The following is a 20,878-nucleotide window of genomic DNA, read 5'->3' as shown; positions in this document are numbered from 1 at the left end:
GACTTCAGCAGGGGTAGGATCAAGCCCTAGTGGGTTAAATCTGGCTCACTTTATTCACACGGATAAGGCGGTGGAAGCCAAAGCGTCTGCTTAACAAGACGGTCCCCCCTTTGGGTGACTGGGAAGTGAATAAATGTGTCCAGGCTCAGTGGGGAACCTGAGCGGTAGATATAGTTGAACTGTAAATGTCCACATATGGGGGAAGGCTCAACCAGCTAAAGAGCAAATATGTTGTTGGATGCTGCAACGGTACAGCGGAGACTCTTTGAAGAGAGAGGCAGGAAAAGGGAGCTTTGACAGTAATGAGATGTGGCAACCAAGTGCCAATGCAGTCAGGAAGTGACGATAATTGAAAGTGAAATCTTAGTCATAACAATGAAGAGGAGAGAGAAAATGACCGGTTGTTAACTTGATCAAAAACATCGAAACAATTGTGCACGGGGAACGTAATGCTCCGCATGAGACAAGATGGTAAATAGAAGTGATTAGAAGTAAGTGGGTCGAAGAGGGGACAGTCAATATGGATTCTGAAATCTCCTATAGCAATAATTCTTTTAGAGGGACGACCGGCAGTAGAAAAGGGGACCAGATAATTATGGTAAAGGGATTAAGAGGCCAGTGTGGGGACTGGAGGACATAGAAGAGAAGGGAAGCAGATAAGAGCAGAAGGGAGGAAAGCGAGGATGCAAAGGGCAATAAGAAGAAACTTAGGGTAAGGTAATAAGCATGAGAAGAGGAGGAGGAAGTCCAAGGAATGGACTCGAATCAGGAATGGCAACATGAGTTACGCCTACCACAACAATGGACGTGGAGATGCCAAAAGAATGATGATTAAAGGAGTCTATGGGCCTGATTCTCTGCTACCCTGCCCTGGTGCAATGACTCACACCTAAGAACGTAAAGGCCATACTGGAGACCAATGCTCCATCTATCCTGTCTTCCGATAGCGGCCAGTGCTAGATGCTTCAGAGGGAATGAACAGAACAGGACAATTATCCAGTGATCCATCCCCTGTCATCCACTCCCGGCTTCTGGCAGTCAGAGGTTTAGGGACACCGAGAGCATAGAGTTGCCTCCCTGACCACCTTGGCTAATAGCCATTGATGGACCTATCCTTCATGAACTTATCTAGTTCTGTACCAAATCAGAACGGTAGCATTTTATGCTTGCTTTGCACAAGCATGAGTGACTGCCTAAGGCACAGGGCACTGGGCAATCTGGCTCAGATGCCTTGTCTAGCTCTTTCTCACTAACCCCAGCTCAGACCGTGAATGGGATGAGGCGAGGTAACTCAAGGCATGACAGAGATGGTAGGGTAACTGTAGCTCCATGGTGTTGAATGGAGTCGCTGTAGGGTGTGTGAGCAGATGTAAGCTTCTCCACTGGTGTACTGTATGGGTGTGTAGATTTATTTTACAATGTGTGTGTAATTGTGTGCACACGTATGGCAGAAACAATGGACTTGTTCCTTCAGTAAGTGCAGGTTGGGTCTTATTTAATTTTCCAGCCTTTGGTGTTGCTCGTCTGAGCTCCCACCTCTCTCTCTCCTGTCCACAGCTCTCCTCTGCCTTGTTGTTTGATGCCGTTTATGCCGTGGTGACAGCGGTGCAGGAGCTAAACCGGAGCCAGGAGATTGGTGTGAAACCACTGTCCTGTGGATCCGCACAGATCTGGCAACATGGCACCAGCTTGATGAACTACCTGAGAATGGTGAGAAGTGACTGAAGTTTGCTGATTTATCTGTATCCGCCCCCTAACTGCCAGGAGCAAAAGACATGCGCATGTGAACGTGTGTGAGATGATGCCCCTGCAGTCAAAGCGCAGGATACCAACCTGTTTGAAGGTAGCGCTGTGAATGAAGGAAACAGCCATGAGAGAAATGTTTGTAACCGGCCTAGGAACTACGTGAAATTCACCAACTTTCAGGCTTTGTTGCAAACACAAAGATCAGCAAACTTTTTCAATTAAGCCTGGCTAAGCTTTGTGAATGTTCCCTACGTCCCAGTTTCAAGTGAACTTGAGCTGATTTATGGTCCCACCTTGCAACCAGGAGAAGCTCAGATATTGTAAGGTTTCAGAGTGGTAGCCGTGTTAGTCTGTATCAGCAAAAACAACGAGGAGTCCTTGTGGCACCTTAGAGACTAACAAATTTATTTGGGCGTCAGCTTTCATGGGCTAAAACCCATCTGATGAAGCTTATGCCCAAATAAATTTGTTAGTCTCTCAGATATTGTAGATGAGTTTCTCCTGCGGGGGTGGATGAGTTGGACTTTTTTGAACTTAGGGTGTTGTGAACTCATATAGATCAAAAGTAACTACGGGTCAAAACAGAACCCCAGGTTTGAACCCCTCAGATTCCTCGAGAGTTTCAAGTTGAAGTCCCAGAAGTGAACATTTTTTTCTGGTTCTGCTTTGGATGCAGCTAAAATCTCATGAGAACAGCTATTCTCATGGGATTTCATCCCAAGATGGTAGAAGACTCAGTGATGTGGCTTTGGTCTCGACATCTGACCCCTCCCCCCCACCACACACACCTTAACCTACTTCTGATTTAAACACCACCTCATTGCCCCATCCCTAATCAAATGTTCACACAAACGCCCGCAACCCCAAAATGACAGAGCTTCTCCTGCATCTTGTATCATTAACTTAGACTCATTGCTGACAAGGTTCTTGAGCAGCACTAAGCAGCATTTAAATCCGCTGTGTGGGATTTGACTTTCGTCATGGGACTCTTTGCAATGTGACCCCCTGTTAACACAAGCTTCGTGCAGTGCAATGGCATGGCACGGTTTGCCACAGAATCCCCAGCCACCTATTTCAATGTGACACAATTAAATACTCGCTTCTGCTGCTGAGCAATGTGAAGCCTTGGGGCCATGGAGATGGAATGAGGTTACAGGGGAGGGCAGGCTGGGGCGTGGCTAAAAAGGTAATGAATGGAACTTTCATGAGAAATGGAATTCTGGAAGCCTTGCAACTTACAAGTCTTTGTTTTGTTTGGGGATATTTTTCCCTCTTCCCTGTCTCATTTCTACTCCAGGCAGATTCTGAAAGCAATTAGAATTGTCCCATGGAAATACTGTTTATACTCCATCCCCGTGGGTAGATGTCAGAGCTCCACAGTTCTGTCCTAGCTAACCGGGTGAACAGCAGCCACGCGCAGGCTCTGCTCAAGACTATAAAGGGGAATGATCTCAATTTGGTGCTGTAACTCACTCTCTCTTGGACAGGTAGAATTGGAAGGTCTCACCGGCCACATCGAATTCAACAGCAAAGGTCAGCGGTCGAACTACGCCCTGAAAATCCTGCAGTACACACGACGTGGCTTCAGACAGGTAAGATTGGCCCTGCAGGCCTCCTCCTAGGGTCTGAACCTGCCAGGTGCTGAGTGCCTCCTAGGAGGTGCTGAGAGCCCGTCCCCACCTCCACTCCCCCTAAAGTCAATGGGAGTGAAGAGTACTCCTTGCCTTGCACAACCTGGCCCTTAGCAAGGAACAACCTCAATGCTGCTTTTAGCTGCAGCTCTCTTATTGTTCATGGCTTAGAAGGAAGTTTACAGTGAAACCTTGTGTGTTCCCCTTTGTGAAGAGACCACCCCAAGGCATTTTAAATTACCGACTTAAGGGACCATCTCTGCAGCATGACTAGCAACACCCAGCATCAGCCCCAGTGTGACAGCAGCCCTCTCTCCTAGAGGATAAGATTCAGTGCCTACAAAGCATGTCCTGGATACACATACACACACAGGCCATGTCTACACACAAACTTGCACTGGTTTAAACTGGTGCATACTGCTTTGTGGACACACTTATTTCAGATTAAGAGTGGTTTATTTCCGTTAATCTTAAACCTATCCCTAAATGATTTGGGGGAAAGTTACATGAGAAAGTTTTAGCAGTTACACAGGTATAGTTATACTGGTTTTACCCACAAAATAAGGACTCTTATTTTCCTATATGAGTGGCTTTTTTTCTTTTTCAGTTTAAGTTAAATCCATCGTCAAGAGACATCAGCTAAACCAAGAAAAGGACCTGTTATTAGAGCAGGCTGGGAAATGGTTTTCCCATCCTGTGAAAATGTTCAAGATGTCAAAATTTTCCCCCTCCCAAATCAGGATGAAAAATAAAAGTCTCCACAATGTTTGTGAATCAAAAATCTGAACCTTTATTTAGTTTGGGTCAATGGAAACATGTCGTTTTTGATTGTGGCCATTTTTTATGTATTTAAAACTTTCAAAACGAAAAGTCGATTTGAACTGGACTATGAAAGTCGACTAAATAAAATGAATCAAAACGATAACATTGAAACAAAATGTTTCAGTGGTTCCGACTGAATCAAAGCTTTGGGGGATTTTCCTTTTGTGGGAAATTTTGAAATTTCAGCCTTTTCTTCCAATTTGGAAAGATTTTTTTCCCCTCCCCCAAATGTCAGAATTTCCCATGGAACAGACATTCTGGTTCCTGACTAGCTGTAATAATCATCGCCTGAAACTGCTTGCCAATCCCTCCCATTGTTTGTTTTCCTCCCTACCCTGCACCACCTCCTGTATTGGTGATGGGGGCTAGCTACTGTTCTCCTCCCTGTGTATTGCTTGTACGACCATTCCCTCCTGTTGGGGCACAGTCTGACTTTCATTAATTTTCAAACCTGGGTGCCTATATAAGCAGCCAGGCTTTCAGAAGTGCTGAGCACCCACAAATCCCACTGGAGTCAATATGAGCTGCAGGAAAGCAGCACCTTTGAAAATCAACCCACTTCTATTGATGGGCCTCAGTAAGGATTTAGGAGCCTAACTTTAGGCAAGCCATTTTGGCCAGTGCAGTGAGTCTTTATGGGCACCTGGGCAGGGGTGGCTTAAGAATGGCCCCATAGAGGAGATGACTCCTACCAACAGTAGGTGAACCCCCCACACACACACTTGGTACCTCCCCATTGGCTGGACTCTCTTGAAGATGGAGGATAACCGGGCAAATGCAGAGCAAAAGGAGTCTCGTTTCAGCCTGAGCAAAGGCTGGTTAGTGCACCAGGAAAGGCTCCCAGCAGACTAACTGATCGGTGGAATTACCAGAATCCGAATCACCTGGAGCACTGATCCACGCTTGCTTCCTTTTCTGCAAGAAGCACTTCATCCTTCCAGCTCATAGTGACTTTTTTTGATTGAATTATAGAATCTGTGTCATGCATGAGACATCTGCAGCCTCCAGTCCCTTAAGTGGTTAGTCCTTGGCATATTCAATGCATCGTATTCTCTCATGCTCTTGCATTGACACTTGGTCTGCCCTTCGTTCACTCTCTTGTGATTGCAGCACAGTGCTCGCTCATCCCCGCCTCCTCTGCTGTTGTCATGCAGCGGCCCTCAACTCAACCCTGGTTCACTCTCTTGTGCTCTCCTGGTGGTCATCCGATGCCACTATGTCTCCTGCAGAGTCGGCCTTTTGATTGCTACAACCCTAAGCTGACGGGGGGAGAAACTGGCCAGTGAGATTCCTTCCCCCTCCATGCGCAGACACAGAGGGTATGTCTACATAGCAGGTGGGAGCCCCAGCCACACTGCTAGCTCGATGAAAACTAGCTCAGGAATGCCAACACATGCTGTCCCAGTTGCAGCGTAGACATTCCCCGAAGGGACTTCACACCAGACCCTTTGGTTGCAGAGTTATTGAAAGATCCAAGGAGCAATGAGTTGCAGCAGACTCTGTGCATTTGCTGCTCTCAGTGGTGACTAGGGGTATTGGTGTATTTCCAGCCTTCAACAGAGATTCAGTGTTGTGTCTCTGTGGTTCTCTTTATGGACCTCCTGGTTCTGCAGCAGAGCCGGAACCCACCACTTAATTCATTAGTGGTTGAACTAGTTACTCAACCCTTCTCTTTTGCTCGTTTTTCTTCTCCTCCCACATTGGTGTTCTGGTCGTTTTAACTTTGGCAGGAAGATAAAATGGGACAGGGTGGAGGGGATTTACCTCACCATATGAAGAACATGGGAACTGCCAGATTGGATCAGACCCATGGTCCGTTCAGCAGAGTACCCTGTCTCCAACAGCCAGCGCCAGATGTGTCTAGGGAGGTGCAAGAAACCTTACGACGATAGATCTCAAAGTGCTTTACAAATGAGATATATTATCCCCATAATATAGATGGGGAAACTGAGGCACGGTGAGGGGACATGACTGTTCGACATCACCCAGCAGGCCAGTGGCAGACCCAGGAATAGAACCTGGTTCTCTGTTCAGTGCCCTAGCCACTAGGTCACACTGCCTCTATTTCACACCTATCTATTTTTAATAAATAATAAAGAAGTGCATGTTTATTTAGGAGCGAGCCTGGAGAGCAAAGGGGGATTTCAGCTGAGGTTTGCAAGGAGGTGGAGAGATTCCAGAGGAAGGCCATGCCACATGACAAGATCTTCAGAGGAGAAGGGTCCCACAATGGCAAGATTGTCGGGTGGAGCAGAGAGGAGGACAGTGGTGGAAGCCAGGTGCCAAATTCAGGCAGGATGATGAAGTTGACGGAGCTAAACCTGCTTACACCCGCTTGCAACTTGGCCCAGGCTCTGTAGGACTGGATGAAGCAGCTCCATGGAGGTCATGTTTTCTGGGAGAAAGCAAATCTGATATATGAAGCAGACTAGGGAGCCTCGGAACTGGGGTTTCACCTTTAATATTCCTATCGGGGAAGCTCACTGGGAAGTTACAGATCAGCCCAGTGGAAAGAACCCTGGTCTCAGAGACCACCCCTTGTCCAGAGGTTTGCCAGCTGGAAGTGCCCCAACACAGAACAAAAGCAGTGACATCTTACCCATCTCTGCCTGGGACTTGGCCTCAGGAAAGTGCTTATGTTGTTGCAGTGGCTACTTTTAGCCGTGGCTGGAATGTTGCCTGCCAGTTTCTACCTGACAGCTCTGCTTTGACACTGCCTTCAGCTCCCTCTGAGTGAGCGGCGAAATGGGATGTCACTTCCCACACGGAGAGGTCTCTTACAGCATCAGTGCCCTTTTTAGCCATTTCCCTAGTCCCATTTGTTATGAACAAAAGTGACAGATCCAAACCCGTCCACGCTAACGAGAGTAGCCATTAGGCAGGAGCCGGGGAGCAAAATGGCTTTAAAAACCAACATGATTGCTATATTTTTTAATACATTTTAAATGTGAGGGAGAGTTTTGCCATAAATATGCAGATCCTTCTGAATCTGTTTTGCTGAGAGCGCTGCAGTGCAGTTTTGATTGCATGGACATCCCGGCTAGTCTTACGGCTGCGTTCCAGCTCCTGGAGAATGACTGACACGATAAAGATTTTGCCATCAGTGGGCAATCACTTTTAGGGTTTGGAATGGTGATGTAGCCGTCTTGGTCGCAGGATATTAGAGAGCTCCGTGGAGCTCGAAAATTCGTCTCTGTCGCCAAAAGAAGTTGGTCCAATAAAAGATATCCCCTCACCCACCTTGTCTCTCTTTTAGGGTTTGGAGGCAGACTCATTTTCCATGATGCAAAAGAACTTTCTATTTGCTGAACAAAGCTAGTAAATGGTCCAGTCACATGTTCCACACACCCAGGGTCTGCCTGCAGATGACAGTATTTAAACCTGCTGCTGCAATACAATATCAAGGTGTAAAGAGCAGTTCTGCATGAAGAGCAGTGACTGGATAAGAGGCATCCCGAGGTTCCCTGTTTGTGTATCAATGATGCCAGATCAAGCTTGCTTGGTTTCCAAGTAGCGAAATGCTTTGCCTCGCTTTTCCCTAATGGCCAGTGCTGCAGACTTCCCCCTGGAAGTCAGGCTGGGTTCTTCTATCTCACAAACCCTCACCAGACGTAAGGATTGTACAGACCAAATTTTGACTTGAATTACTTCTGTTCACTGCCATTGTCTCCTAAGTACACCCATCCAGAAACAGAGATGGTGCTGTGTGACTTACCTGACCAATCCCAACCAAGCAACGTACGTGGAATGTCCAATGGGGAGAGTCTGATAGCACAGCACAAAGCCAATGGGATTCATGAAAGATCCCACCAGAGCCTTGAAGAATCAGTGCATTCTTGAAAATCCCAGTCCATTGGGAGCAATAGGTGGAGCCAAAAAAGGCAACCTTTTCTACTGCAGGTTGTGCACCATAGGCAGCTAAGTAAGTGGCCTGCTTTTCAGAGGTATCCTGTTGGAGTTAAGCTTTGCAAACAGCCCACCAGCAAGAGGTGATCAATTATTACAGGTTATGCTGACAAGGCACCTGGACAATGGAAAGCTTTGTTGGTGTTGGCTGCCTGATCTCAATGTGTGGTGGCCTTAAATAAACCATCCCCTGTCAAAAGCCTGTCCAGGTGACCTTATTCTGCACAATACTGGTTTGTATTCCAGTGGCAGCATAATTCCTCAGCTGGGCCCCTACCTCTGAGCTGGAGGAGGCAGCCCCAACCTGCACCTCTTACCTGGACGTCAGGCCATTGCCCAGAGGGCATATTAAGGTTAAGCAGGGCCCAGATCCACCCAAGTTACAAGCCCTCCAAGCAGGCTCTTATACCCTGCTTGCCCCATGCTTAGGCTCTCCCTTTCAGGCCCCCAAAACATGTCTTCCTCCCAGATGAAACATCCCAGCTCACCAGCCTCACCAATTCATCTGGACCCCCTCCAACCGTGAAGCCCAGTTCCTGCTCAGCTGGGTACCTCTCACCCAAGTAGGAGGTGCCGGTCCAGGTTTCTGAAATCCAGTGCTGGATCCTGCAAGGTGCTGAGCATGCCTTCAGTTCTCAGGGTTTTCAAGTGGGCATCAAGGGCCCTCCAACCCCAGCAGCAGTATAAGGCTTAGAGATTAGAATAGCTCTAGTGGGCTGCTGATTATTCTCCAATTTTCCTCTTCTCAGCCAACCGTGGGAGAAATTCCCATATTATTAGATACTGAATAAATAAATGAATAGTCAGAAATCGTTTAAGTAAACCCACCAGTCAGGAGCAAACACTTGTGTCCTGGGGACAAACTGCTCCCAAGGGTCAAATTAGCTGACTTCGGTCTAGTGTTGTTTGAAGCATCCTTGTTGCCTTTTTAACAGGCTCATGCTCCCTGCCCATGTCTGTCTCTTTCAGCCACAGGGGCTTCCAGCTCATCAGCTTTGAGAGAAAATTCACCAGAAGTTGAAGCTGATCCAGCGAGCAAACAAATTAGAGACTCTCCGATTTTCAAACTCCTCGTTGCTTTTGGGCAGGAGAGCCAGGGCATTATGTGTTTAACTTTTAATATATTTATGTCATGCACTGAACGCATTTCCGTATTTAGTTTTGCTTGTGGAAATATTTCCCCAGCTGTACGAGAGCCCTCTGTTCACGAGATGCCTGATAAGGCAGAAGCTCATTAGCGTGTGTCTGGGATCTGGAGGTCTGACAGGGGCTGACTTTGTACATTTCTTTTTGCTTTCTCTCCCCTGCCCACCCTTTAAAAAGCATTGTAGCATCTCTCTGGGGTTTAGATTAAACTCTGGGGACTGGGATTTAAAAGGGGGAAGACGGGGTATGTGTTGTAGGTGACCCCTAGGAGAGGAAGGAAATTTGGATGGGGAATTAATGGCAAGACTGGGATTAGAACCCACCAATCTTCACAGCCTCACCTCCAGGAGACACCACATCCCCTCCCTGTGTGGGTATGTCTAATTATCCACTTATGTGCAAAAAGGCCTCCATGCCTTAACATAGAGTGTTGGGGATGGCAGGAGGGTGCCTAATTGGTATGCTGATGAGATGCAGATGAGCTGACAGATCAGAGACCCTCTGTAATTACCGCCACTTCAACCCATCAAGCCCTTTTAGCATATAAATGGCTAAGCAGCTGCCTCAAGACCTGTGCTCCTCCCTACCTACTCCCCGCCCCAGCCTCTGGTGAGGGTTCTGGGCCCGATCCTGCAAAGGAATGGGTGCCCTTGTCTCCCATGGACTTCCTTAGAGTCTGATGGTACTCAGCACCTCATGGGAGGCTCTTAGCAAAGGATTAGGCCCTCAGTAGACAACTCCTGGAGGTTATTGTCCCAGCTAAGGAACGGGTCCTGGGAATGAGCTGGGCATGGGGGTTGTCACCCTGGACGGGGAGTGGGCTGCGGGGAGGGAATGTTGCCTTAACTGGGGAGTGGGCAGAGGTTGCCCCAAGGGGAGAGTAGGCAGGGGGGACCCTGGCTAGGAGGTGGACCAGGATGGCGCCAGGGATGGTCACATTAGCTGGGGAGTGGGCTGGGGTCTCCCCAGCTGGGAAGTGGGCCAGAGAGACCCACAGGTTTGTCACGTGTGACTGTTAGTCATGCAGGTTTAATAGGTGACCATCCACGTGTTACCTGCCAGCCCCTCTGAGCATGCTAGACATTCAGTGGCTGTGAGCAAACTGTCCTGCAAACAGGGGTCTTCCAGCATCCTTTAGAAGCAGCAGGCCTGGCAGATTTGTGCAGCCACCTCCAAGTTTTGAAGAAGTGGGCTGTAGTCCACGAAAGCTTATGCACTAATAAATTTGTTAGTCTCTAAGGTGCCACAAGTACTCCTGTTCTTTTTGCGGATACAGACTAACACGGCTGCTACTCTGAAACCTCCAAGTTTCTGTTCTGCAAGGGATTCTAATCCCCCCCCCCCCTCTTTGGGCTGATAAGGAGCCATTTGCCAAGTGCCTAATTATGTCTCCTGCCGGAAACCTCCCCTACCTGTTAGCATCAACAAGGCTCTTCAAATGCAAACTCTCTTTCTCGGGCATGAGAAGTGTGTTTGTTGGGGTGTGTGATGAATGAACTCAGCAGGACGCTGTTTGCTAATCAGAGCTCAGAGGAAATCCACCTTCATTGCTCTGGAGGTGCCTAGCTGTTTCAAGGCATGTTCAAGGCCAGCTTTACCCTGGTCCCTAGTTGCAGGGGTAAAGATGGGGGTGGGGGGAGCTTGTTGCCTCAGAAGATTACAGAACGGTCTCACCATGTCATCTCTCCCTGGCATCACCTGCTGCTCAGGCCTGCGGGGAGCCGCCGAAAAGGCATGTCATGAAAATCCTTCGTTTGAGTGGTGTTTTGTCACCTTGTGCTTTAAGGGGTTGGGAAGCTCAGGCTTGTTAGTGCCGATCCCTGTCAACTAGGGGAATTTAAGGGATTGAAGGAGTGGGACTGGAACACCAGGCTCATCTCATGTGAGCTGGTGGCCATTTTCTATGGAGATGATAAACCTGTGTTGGTGTCCCACATTACGATAACTCCTTTGTGGGGCAGCGAAGTCAAGAGACCTTGTCTGCCCAGGGAGGTTAAGGAGGGATGCAGTCAAGGCTGCTGTCTTATTCTTCGCAGGTTCAGCTGCCCTGTCTGGATGCACATTATTTGTATCACAGTAATGCCTTGAGGCCCTAAGAGAGGTCAGGGCCTGAGTATGGTAGGTACTGTACATACACCTGGTAACAGACAGTCCCTGCCCAAAAGAGCTTACGATCTAAATAGGCAAGACAGACAAAGGAAGGGCAATTATCCCCATTTTACAGAGGAGGAAACTAGATTAAGTGACTTGCCCCAGGCCACACAGGGAGTCTATAGCAGAGCCAGAAGTTGAATCCAGGTCTCCTGAGTCCTTGTCTAGTCAGGGTACATCTATACAGCCCATGGCAGCAAGCCTCCCAGCCCGGGCCCACAGACTCAGGCAGGTGGGACTCACTTTATGTAGCCATGTAGACGCTGCAACTCAAGATGGAGCTCGGGCTCTGAAGCCTAGGGTAGGGGGTGGGCCTCAGAGCCGAGCCCCAGCCTGAGAAGCAACGTCAAAGCTCTTTCCAAACCGTTATTTTTAGCACGGTAGAGTCTGTTGACCCAGGCTGGGAGGCTCGCTGCCACAGACTGTGTAAACATATCCTCAGGGTCTTAATCACAAGGCCATTTTACCCAGTTGTGGATAGGGTATCTGATTGTTTTCTGAGGTGTATTGAAGAGATTTTGTTGGTGGTTCTTTATGTATATATAAATAACCATATATATATGTATGTATGTATGTATGTATATATATATATAATATATGATTAAAATTACCTTGGCATCTGCATTTGAGAGAGAAAAGATCTGAGAATCCTAGTAATCTTCCAGTACATTAAACTTCAGAAACATTGAGCATTGTGGGGAGTCAATTAGTGCCATTACTGTACCATCAAGGGAGTCAGTACCAAGCACAGCACGGAGTGGGAATAACCTTGGCATATCCATGTATTTAGCCTCAGTGCTATGCTACAAGAAGGGTCAAATCATCTGTCATGCTAGAGGAAGAGGAGGCAGTCAATTACAGCATGCCAGCAGGGAAGGGAAGAATCTGACAACAGCAAGAGTTGTTAAAATTAAAGATAATCTGTCACTAATCTCCAGTTATCAGATCTGACAAAATAATGCATTACTGAGAACTGATCGCTATCTTAGAGAAGCAAGAGGAGAGGGAATGTTGTCTAGTCGTTATAGCAGGTGACTGGGGCCTTGTGATAAAGTCCAGTGTAGCTAAAATCCATCGTGTTACACGAGTTTAAAGGCTTGATCCTGCATCTATAGACGTGAATGACAAAACTCCCATGGACTTCAGTGCAGCTGTGCAGTGTCTGCCCCAGACTGATTATTGCACTCAGCCAAGGCACAATGAAAGCCATTTCAGTGCGTCTATATTAGGGGGTTGCACAGATGTAACTAGATTGATTTTGAGTTAAACCGAGGCTGATTTTCTAATAGAGGTCAATGAGGTCTGCTTGGGTCAGTACTAGAGCATCATGGAACAGATGACCTTTGCTACAAAGAGTTCCTTGCAGGCACCCAAACATTATGGGGTCATCACCTAGCTAGTAGGGCAGCAGTACAAGAAAGACAACTCGCCTCAGCAAGGTCAAGGGATTTACTCCACAGTCAGCTCTGCAACAGTCCGAGGGCTGGGATCTTATAAGGCGCAGAGAGGCTTCCCAGGGGGAAAGGGACGCTGCCAAGGGTGGAATGGATGAGGCCAGCTGCCTGTTACATGACCTTGTTGTGGTATTCTCCTGGACACGCATGTCATAGCGTCAGGTAGGATTTACATGTCTCTTCCATGGCGTTGGACAGGAAATTGGTTTTAATGCAATCACACCGAGGTTTGGCTTGGGTGGCTTAGTGTCCATGTAGAATTGTTGGGGCCGATTGGCCTAAGTGCTGTAGTTTGGGGGGTTAATTAATCTCCAGGGGGCAGTGCGAGTGGGGGCTCGGGGAGATTAGTCCCTGTGCAGTGCTGCTGAGGCTGTGGGTTCGTTTCTAAGCACGTTGTTAAGGTGACACCACATGGCAGGGTTACAAGACGTTGGTGTCAGCACTGTACCGGTTGGGTCTGATATTTGGTAATGGAGGCCAGGAGGCTGTGATGCTACTTCCTGTAGGGCTTATCCTCCAAGGATCTCCGAGTACTTTGCCATGACTTGAGCCTATTGGCCCCCTTTGAGGTCAGTCATGTATTGTGATCCCCTTCAGATGGGCAGCTGGGAGGGAAAGGCACTCGCCCAAGGCTGCCTGGTGAATCAGGGTCAGAACCAGGAACAGAACATCTGAGGTCAAATGCTGGTGGGGAGAAAGCACTGTGGTTTCTATGAGGATGAATCACGGGTGGGAGTATAGCATTGATCCCACATAGCTACCTTGGGCTAAAACCACAGGGCCTTGTCTCCACTGGGATTTCACAGCGGGATAGCTCAGGTGCATAGTTAAAAACACACCAGTGAAGACAAAGCTTTAGTCCTGGAGCATCAAATAGCAGTCAGCACCCATCCCCCTCCTGTGCACTTCTCCGAATCAGGCGCCTGGCTGTGGTCACAGTATAGATGCCTGGATCAACCACTAGCAATTTGAACCTGAGTGGTTCTTAGCACGGTGGCACGGGTGGCGTGTGCCAAGACTGCCTACCAGCGGCATAATCTCTCTGCCATAATGTTGGTGGGGTGCACTGTAAAGGTAATGGAGAGTTAATAAATATCTTTCACAGGGCTGGCCTGATCCTTGTCAGCCCTAGGAGCCATATGGTAGGCGTGTATGGTAATTTGCACTGTAAATTTCATTATTCTGCTCTTTACCTCTACAGATTGGCCACTGGCATGTTTCTGAAGGACTTACCATGGATAACAGAATCTTCTCCTCCAACATATCGGATACTCTCTTCAACACCACTCTCATCATCACCACCATCCTGGTAAGTGAGGGGGTCACCGACAGTTCCCGTTAGCTCTTCTCCAGCCCGGCGTCTAGGGATGTCATTCTCAATCAGCCAGGATATTATTCCCTTCTTCCACCCCTCCTCTGCCCCCTGCATTCAGCGCTGCATGCTGATTTCATAAAGAACAGACGATCAAATCTCTAATTACAGCACTGAGGACAATTTATGACAGTGTAATTAAACTCAAGTTGATGTTTCATATGGAAATGATATTTGATGAGTTCAGAAGCAGCTGGGGAGAGGGCTGTGATGGGGATAAGTTGCAATTTTAAATTCATCTCCGAGTGATGCTCTTGTTCCGGATACAGCAGTTAGATGGGGCGGGAGAATTGTCCCTTCTCTCCATAAAAATTACTAAAAATGAGTAAGATGAAGATAATTGGAATAGACTGGGACTGTGAGGGTGCAGCCACCACCATCCTCACCTTATCAAGTCCTTGTGCTGCCTGCCCCCCATCTTGCCCAGAGTTCACTACCCCCCTGAGTATTTACCAGTGCCCCTGCTGCTAACACATACACACCCGTGAAACACGCTGGAGCCGGTTCTGTGGGTCCAGATGAACTCTGTTTGAATCAAGACCCAAACTGCAGCAGACGTGTCCTTATACTGTCTTACACACACCAGCACAATTTAGAGCAGCCTTGGGCTGCTCTAAATTATTTCCAGCTAGTTCAAGATTGCTGGAACTGTGGCCATGCCCTAGAATGCCCTCTACACCTTGGTAGATCAGACACGTCCAGAGAATTCCACCAACACAGGAAGGACCAGGAGCAAATGTCACAGAACTACCTACACTTTCTTTACACCACCTAAGGATTTTCCTAGGCAAGCAGAATCCACAACTGGTACTTGAAGCCAGCTTTTGGTCCCCTCTTGCACCCCAATCCCACGAGGAGGTCAAAGGGACAGAGCAGGACCGAAGATCTGGCCAGTATCTTTTGCCAGAGCTCCTGCCTCCCATGGCACTTCCCAGTGAGCCCCCTTCATCAGCCCCGCTTACTGATTCACGCTAAATGCAGCGCTGTTGTGATCCCATGGCTAAGATGGGAATGACAGCTGCCCAGTTTCGATGCAGGAAAACCCTTATTTAATGCTGAAGGAGAACCACCAGGCGCTGGAGGGGAATGACCGCTATGAAGGCTTCTGCGTAGACATGTTGAAGGAGCTGGCGGAGATCCTGCACTTCAACTACAAGATCCGCCTGGTTGGTGACGGGGTGTATGGCGTGCCCGAGGCAAACGGCACCTGGACTGGAATGGTCGGAGAGCTCATTGCTCGGGTGAGTGAGACAGCCTTTATAATAGTTAAATAACTCAACAGCAAAGGGCTTCAGTACTTATAAGAACAGGAGTACTTGTGGCACCTTAGAGACTAACAAATTTATTAGTCTCTAAGGTGCCACAAGTACTCCTGTTCTTTTTGCGGATACAGACTAACACGGCTGCTACTCTGAAACCAGTACTTATAAGGGATCATAAGATGATGATGATGATTGTGGTTTTATTCAGTAAATGAGAATCTGACATGAAGATCTGCGTTAAAAGGGTTTTTTTTCATAATTGTAAATGCATTTTAACTCACTGGGACAGTGTTCCTAGTGGTTAGAGCAGGAACTAGGCCTGCTGGATCCTCCTTGCCTTTGCTGCGTTAAGGAATGTGATTTAGTGGTTGGAGTAGGGGCCTGGGAGTCCTGAATCATTCCACGCCCCCCCACCCCCACCCCCCATGGAAAATTGCAATGTTTCATTAAAAAGAAAAGCACATTTTGGAAAAAAAACCCACAAGTTTAGGGTTTTCAGGCAGAAAGTTTTTGATGGAAACAACAGTTTCTGCAAAAAAGCAGACACTTTCTGCAAAAGCTTTTGTTTAGCTGACAATCAACGTTCTCACAGAAAAACAGTTTCAGCAAAAACTTTTCAATGAGCCCCATGCTTTGGACCCAGCCCAGGCTCGTGTTGGGGGGGAGGGATGTTATCTGGTGGTTGGAGCAGGAGGCTAGAAGTCAGGATTCAGGGTCTAGTTAGAACAGTGCAGTAACGAGGGCAAGGCGAGTGAGGCACTTGCCTCGGGCGCAGAAGGTGGTGGGCACAGAAAGTCTCTCCTCCAAAAGGGACTGAGGGACCCACTGCCAAACTGCCGCTGGTCGTCGGCAAGGGAGAGGGGTGGCACGTCCTGCTCTTCGGCAGTGGGTCCCTTAGTCCCTCTAGGAGGGAAGGACCTGCCACCGAATTGCCGCCGAAGAACAGCAGCAATTCGGTGGCAGGTCCTTCCGTCCGAGAGGGACCCACCGCTGAAGAGCCGGACGTGCCGCCCCTGTCCCTTGCCTCGGGCGCAAAAATCCCTAGTTATGGCTCTGAGTTAGAAAGGGGCCTGGGAGTCATGACTGCTGGGTTCTGTTCCTAGCTGTGGCCGGGAATATTGTCCTGTGGGTGGAGCAGAAAACCTGAGGTCTCTGCTGGGTTCTGTTTCTGGATTTGCTAGTAACTCTCTGCATGTGTGAGCGTGGGCAGTCTGTGTCACCTCTCCATCCTTCAGTTTCCCCTCACTAGCAAAATGGGATAATTATCCTTTCTTCGGGACCCTGAGGCTTAAATAAATATGGTTTGGAAAATGCTTTGAGGTCCTTGGTAAAACCAGGTACATAAGAACAAATGATTAAGAGAGGTATTATCAAAACCTGTATTGGTTTGCTCGCTGGCTTGGTGTTATGGGGGTGCTTGTGAGAACTGGACTGCAGAACTCAGCTGGTGGAAATCACCATAGCTCCATTAAAATCAGTCTAAGGTAGTTATCTGGCCCCTGTCATTGTAGTAATTGAGTGCCTCACAATCCTTAAGGTTTGTCCACACGAACATTTAGCTTGCAGCAAGCTGGCTTCCTTAGCCCTCTTTAATCTACTCCTGTTTCAAAGTGGTGGAGGTCAAAGCACACTAACCAGCTGTTAGCACACGTCAGCAGGGTGCATGCATTGGGGACAGTTAGTGTGTGGCAGACTAGATTCACGCCTCAGTTTGCCGCAAACTAAATGGTCTTGTAGACAAGCCCTTAATGTATTTATCCTCTCAACACCCTTGTCCCCATGAAATAGGGGAAGTACCATTATCCTGAGGCACAGAGTTTAAAAATGATTTGCCCAGAAAGTCTGTGACAGGATGCTAGCTTGAAAGAACTGCTCTAACTCCTAAACCATCCATCTTCCCCGTGGAGATATGGAAACTGACCCCAGCTGCGATTCTGGCCTCTTATTTTTTATTTTTTGTATTTTCTGTCCGATTGTTTGCAAATCCTCTGGGCTGTTGGCAGAGATTTTATCCATCTCTAGCTATATATAAAACAGCGCTGCGACATTTCTTTTGGAAGGTGCGGAAGAAGGCATACAAAGCAGTGTGTGATCTCGGTAAACAAAGGGAAGAAAGAAACACGCCCGTGACATTTTTGGCCTACTAACCTTGACGGCACCTCTCTGTTAAATGCTAACTGCTGATTTTTGGGGACATAAGTGTTTGAACCACCTCCGCACAGAAACAAAGTATTTATAACTCATTTAACTCTAGTTCAGGAGGGTTTTTGTTCCTGTGCCAAGAGGACCGAGCTGGAGAAAACAGAATAAAGAGAAATGCATGCTAGGCCTTGTTCTTTCTAGGCCAGAGGCTATTGGAATCTTTCAGTTGCCTTCAGTGGGCTTTGGTTTAGACCCTGTCTCTCCCAACCCTACCAGTATCATGTCTAGTGTTTTTCTCCAGAGCAGCTTCAAATGCCTTTTCCCTTGATAGATCCAGCAGCCAGATAGCGCTCAGACTTGAGGACGGTTTATTTTTCCCCTGACATTCAGCACAAATGTAATTTCCTTCTTAATTCCATCTCATTGTTTCTACTCAATCCACCCTCAGCGCCTCTAGCAATGGAAATGGGAGGGAGGATACTTTCTCTGGGTTTATTCAGCACATGGGCTCTCGTACTGAAGTGCACATGTGCCGCTTAGGTGTTTGTGGGACACCCAGCACAACAGGACAGTGGTCCATGACTGGGGCTCTGAAGCACCACTCGGATGGGATTGGTGCGACCCCAGCCCTGACAGCATGACCTCGCTGCACCACACGTGTGAGATCATGCCTCCCGGAGAATGCCATTTTGAGGAGCCAGCGGCATGACTTCGCCTGCACCATGCAGGCCAGCTCCTGCAGGCATGGGGGGGATGCCTGTGCTTTTCAAAATGGCGTCCCCTGTGCGGGCTACTGGCAAAACCATGTCCAGTTTTGTCTCAGTAGCAAACAGGGGACAAACTATTTAAAAGCAGGACTGTCCAGTTTAAAACCAGACAAATGGCCTGTCTAGGCACGACTGCTATAGAAATAATAATAATCATTCACGAGAGACTGAATAATAATTCACTTGGCAGAACTCCCAGTCTAGACACCACTGTACCTGCACTGTTGCACGTCTCTAGCCAGATACAAATTTTCTTGCCTTTTTAAGGCCTGGGAGGACCATTATGATTATCCAATGCAAGGGGGGGCAGTGGTCCTAGTGGCTAGCAACTGGACGGAGACTCTGGAATCCTGAATTCTATTCCTGGCTCTGTCACTGGCCTGCTGGGTGACCTGGGGTTAGTCCCCTCAGCTGTCAGTGCCTCAGTTTCCCCATGTGTAAAATGAGGATAATGCTACTGACCTCCTGTGTAAAATGCTTTGAGATCTATAGATGAACAGTGCTATGTAAGAGCTAAGTATTATTATTATTTATTATGTAGTCTGAACTCCTGTATACTAAAGGCCATTCACCCAATGTCTGCCAGGAGCTGCACTGTACAGATCACACTGCTCCAGTGTAAATCATGCCTACACTCGAGGTTTGCACTTGTGCAGCTAAGCAGTGGCTGCAACGCCAGTATAGACCAGGCCTAAGTCAAAGCCACCCAACTCTGCTGCTCACATCCCTTCCCATTCAAAAGGTCTGAAGTATTCCAGTCCCGTGCCTGGATCCCAGCTCAGAGCAATTTGGGAAGAGCTGCTCAGCCTAACTGAAATTAAGTTAGTGAATAAAACTGCAAAAGTACCTTAGCTTCAAGGGGACTGATTTGCAGCCCACCCTCTAATTTTACAGGCAGTTTTGCATCTGCAGGTTTTGTTGTTGTTGGGTTTTTGCATCCACAAACATAAGCACTGATCCTGCAGATGCTTCGCGCTCGGCACCTGAGTGGCCCCATAGATGTCAGTGGGACTACCCTCGTGTGTAGAGTTAAGCGCATGGCTAAGTGTTTGCAGGATCTGAGCCTTAGTGGTCATCACTGCAAATTGGGCTCTGTAATGCCAAAGAGGTAAGATTTTGGAATGTGACTTTTCTTGGTTGATCTGGCAGGACTAGATGAAGAGGAAGTTACCCCACCCATGAATGATTATCAGTAACAACACAGGGTAAAGTATCAGAGGGGTAGCCATGTTAGTCTGGATCTGTAAAAAGCAACTGAGAGTCCTGTGGTACCTTCTAGACTAACTGACGTATTGGAGCATAAGCTTGCGTGGGCGAACACGCATCCGACAAAGTGGGTATTCACCCACGAAAGCTTATGCTCCAATACATCTGTTAGTCTATAAGGTGCCACAGGACTCTGTCGCTCAACACTGGGTAAGATTGTCAGTCAGCCCCTTCTTGGCCCCTGTACGCTGGATGAGAGGGCTAAGGTGGCGTAAAGGAGCCTTAAATAATCCATATCTGGCCAGCAGAGGATTTTCACATCATAGTCCCTGTGGGTGACAGAGGGAAGGCTGCCCTCTGAGGATCCCCTCAAAAGCCCTGGCAGAATTGAAGCACTGGGCAGGAACCCTGTGGAGATTCCAGGCAGAACTGTGGCCCCCAGGGCAGCTCTGGGAGGCTGCCAGACAGGTCCCCAGAGCTATCTAAATTATTCCAGGGGCCTCTCCAGCCTCCAGCTCTCAGAGCAGCCCAGAATCAGGGAACAAAGGTTTTTAAAGCCACTGTAACCCCTTCTAGGATTGCACCCCTTGACTGAGTTCTGTGCTGTTCAGTGAGGAATTTTCCATAGTAGTTCAGACCTCTTGTTCTTCAGCTATGTTACCATACCTACAACAGTGGCCAATACCTGATGGTGCAGAGGAAGGCAAAGCACCTAATTGCTTATGCAGTGATGTACAATGGTTAGAGGGTGATTCCTTCCTGACCCCTGCAGGAGGTCTGTTAATGGCCAGAAGCATGAGATTTGGTTACCATGCTCTTAGCCTAGGAAGGTCAGAAAATTATCCATCCCTATTTTAATATCCTGCTACAGTATTTGACTTGATGACCCCCAGCCCCTGGGGCACTGAATCTCCACAGAGCGGCTAGATGCTGGAAGAAAAAAGTATTTCATTGTATTGCTTCTAATTTAACCAGCCATTGATTAAATCTTTAGTGCTGGTAATTCTATTATGGCTAATTCTTCAGGGCCCTAAGATATGACTGAAAAGGATGCTATAGAAATACAAGTTTGTTATTGACCCAAATAGACAAGTACATATCTATCGACCTGCACGCAAAACTAATTAAGAGCTGAGGAACACGCAGACAGGATGACTCAGGCGATTAGTGAAAGGGCCGTCGTCTTTCATATGTAGGTCAGCAGTTTGGATCCAGCTCAGGCCAGTGGTCACATAAAATTGTTACCGTCTGATGGCTGTTTGACAGAGGCGAA

The 20,878-nt window shown here is 47.9% G+C and overlaps 1 protein-coding gene across 1 annotated transcript in view; it reads left to right on the top strand.

The window, feature by feature from the left end:
* The window catches only part of GRIK4 (glutamate ionotropic receptor kainate type subunit 4), a 315,876-nt gene that overhangs the window by 256,565 nt on the left and 38,433 nt on the right, over nt 1–20,878 (top strand). The window contains exons 9-12 of the mRNA XM_054005285.1: nt 1,558–1,710; nt 3,234–3,338; nt 14,058–14,165; nt 15,266–15,469. Coding sequence (XP_053861260.1) covers nt 1,558–1,710; nt 3,234–3,338; nt 14,058–14,165; nt 15,266–15,469 — 570 coding nt within the window. The remainder of the gene's footprint in view (nt 1–1,557; nt 1,711–3,233; nt 3,339–14,057; nt 14,166–15,265; nt 15,470–20,878) is intronic.

Source organism: Malaclemys terrapin, chromosome 15 (assembly GCF_027887155.1).
Source record: "Malaclemys terrapin pileata isolate rMalTer1 chromosome 15, rMalTer1.hap1, whole genome shotgun sequence".
Lineage (NCBI taxonomy): Eukaryota > Metazoa > Chordata > Testudines > Emydidae > Malaclemys > Malaclemys terrapin.
The sequence above is the reverse complement of the archived record's forward strand: the minus strand, read 5'-3'. Positions and strand labels throughout refer to the sequence as shown.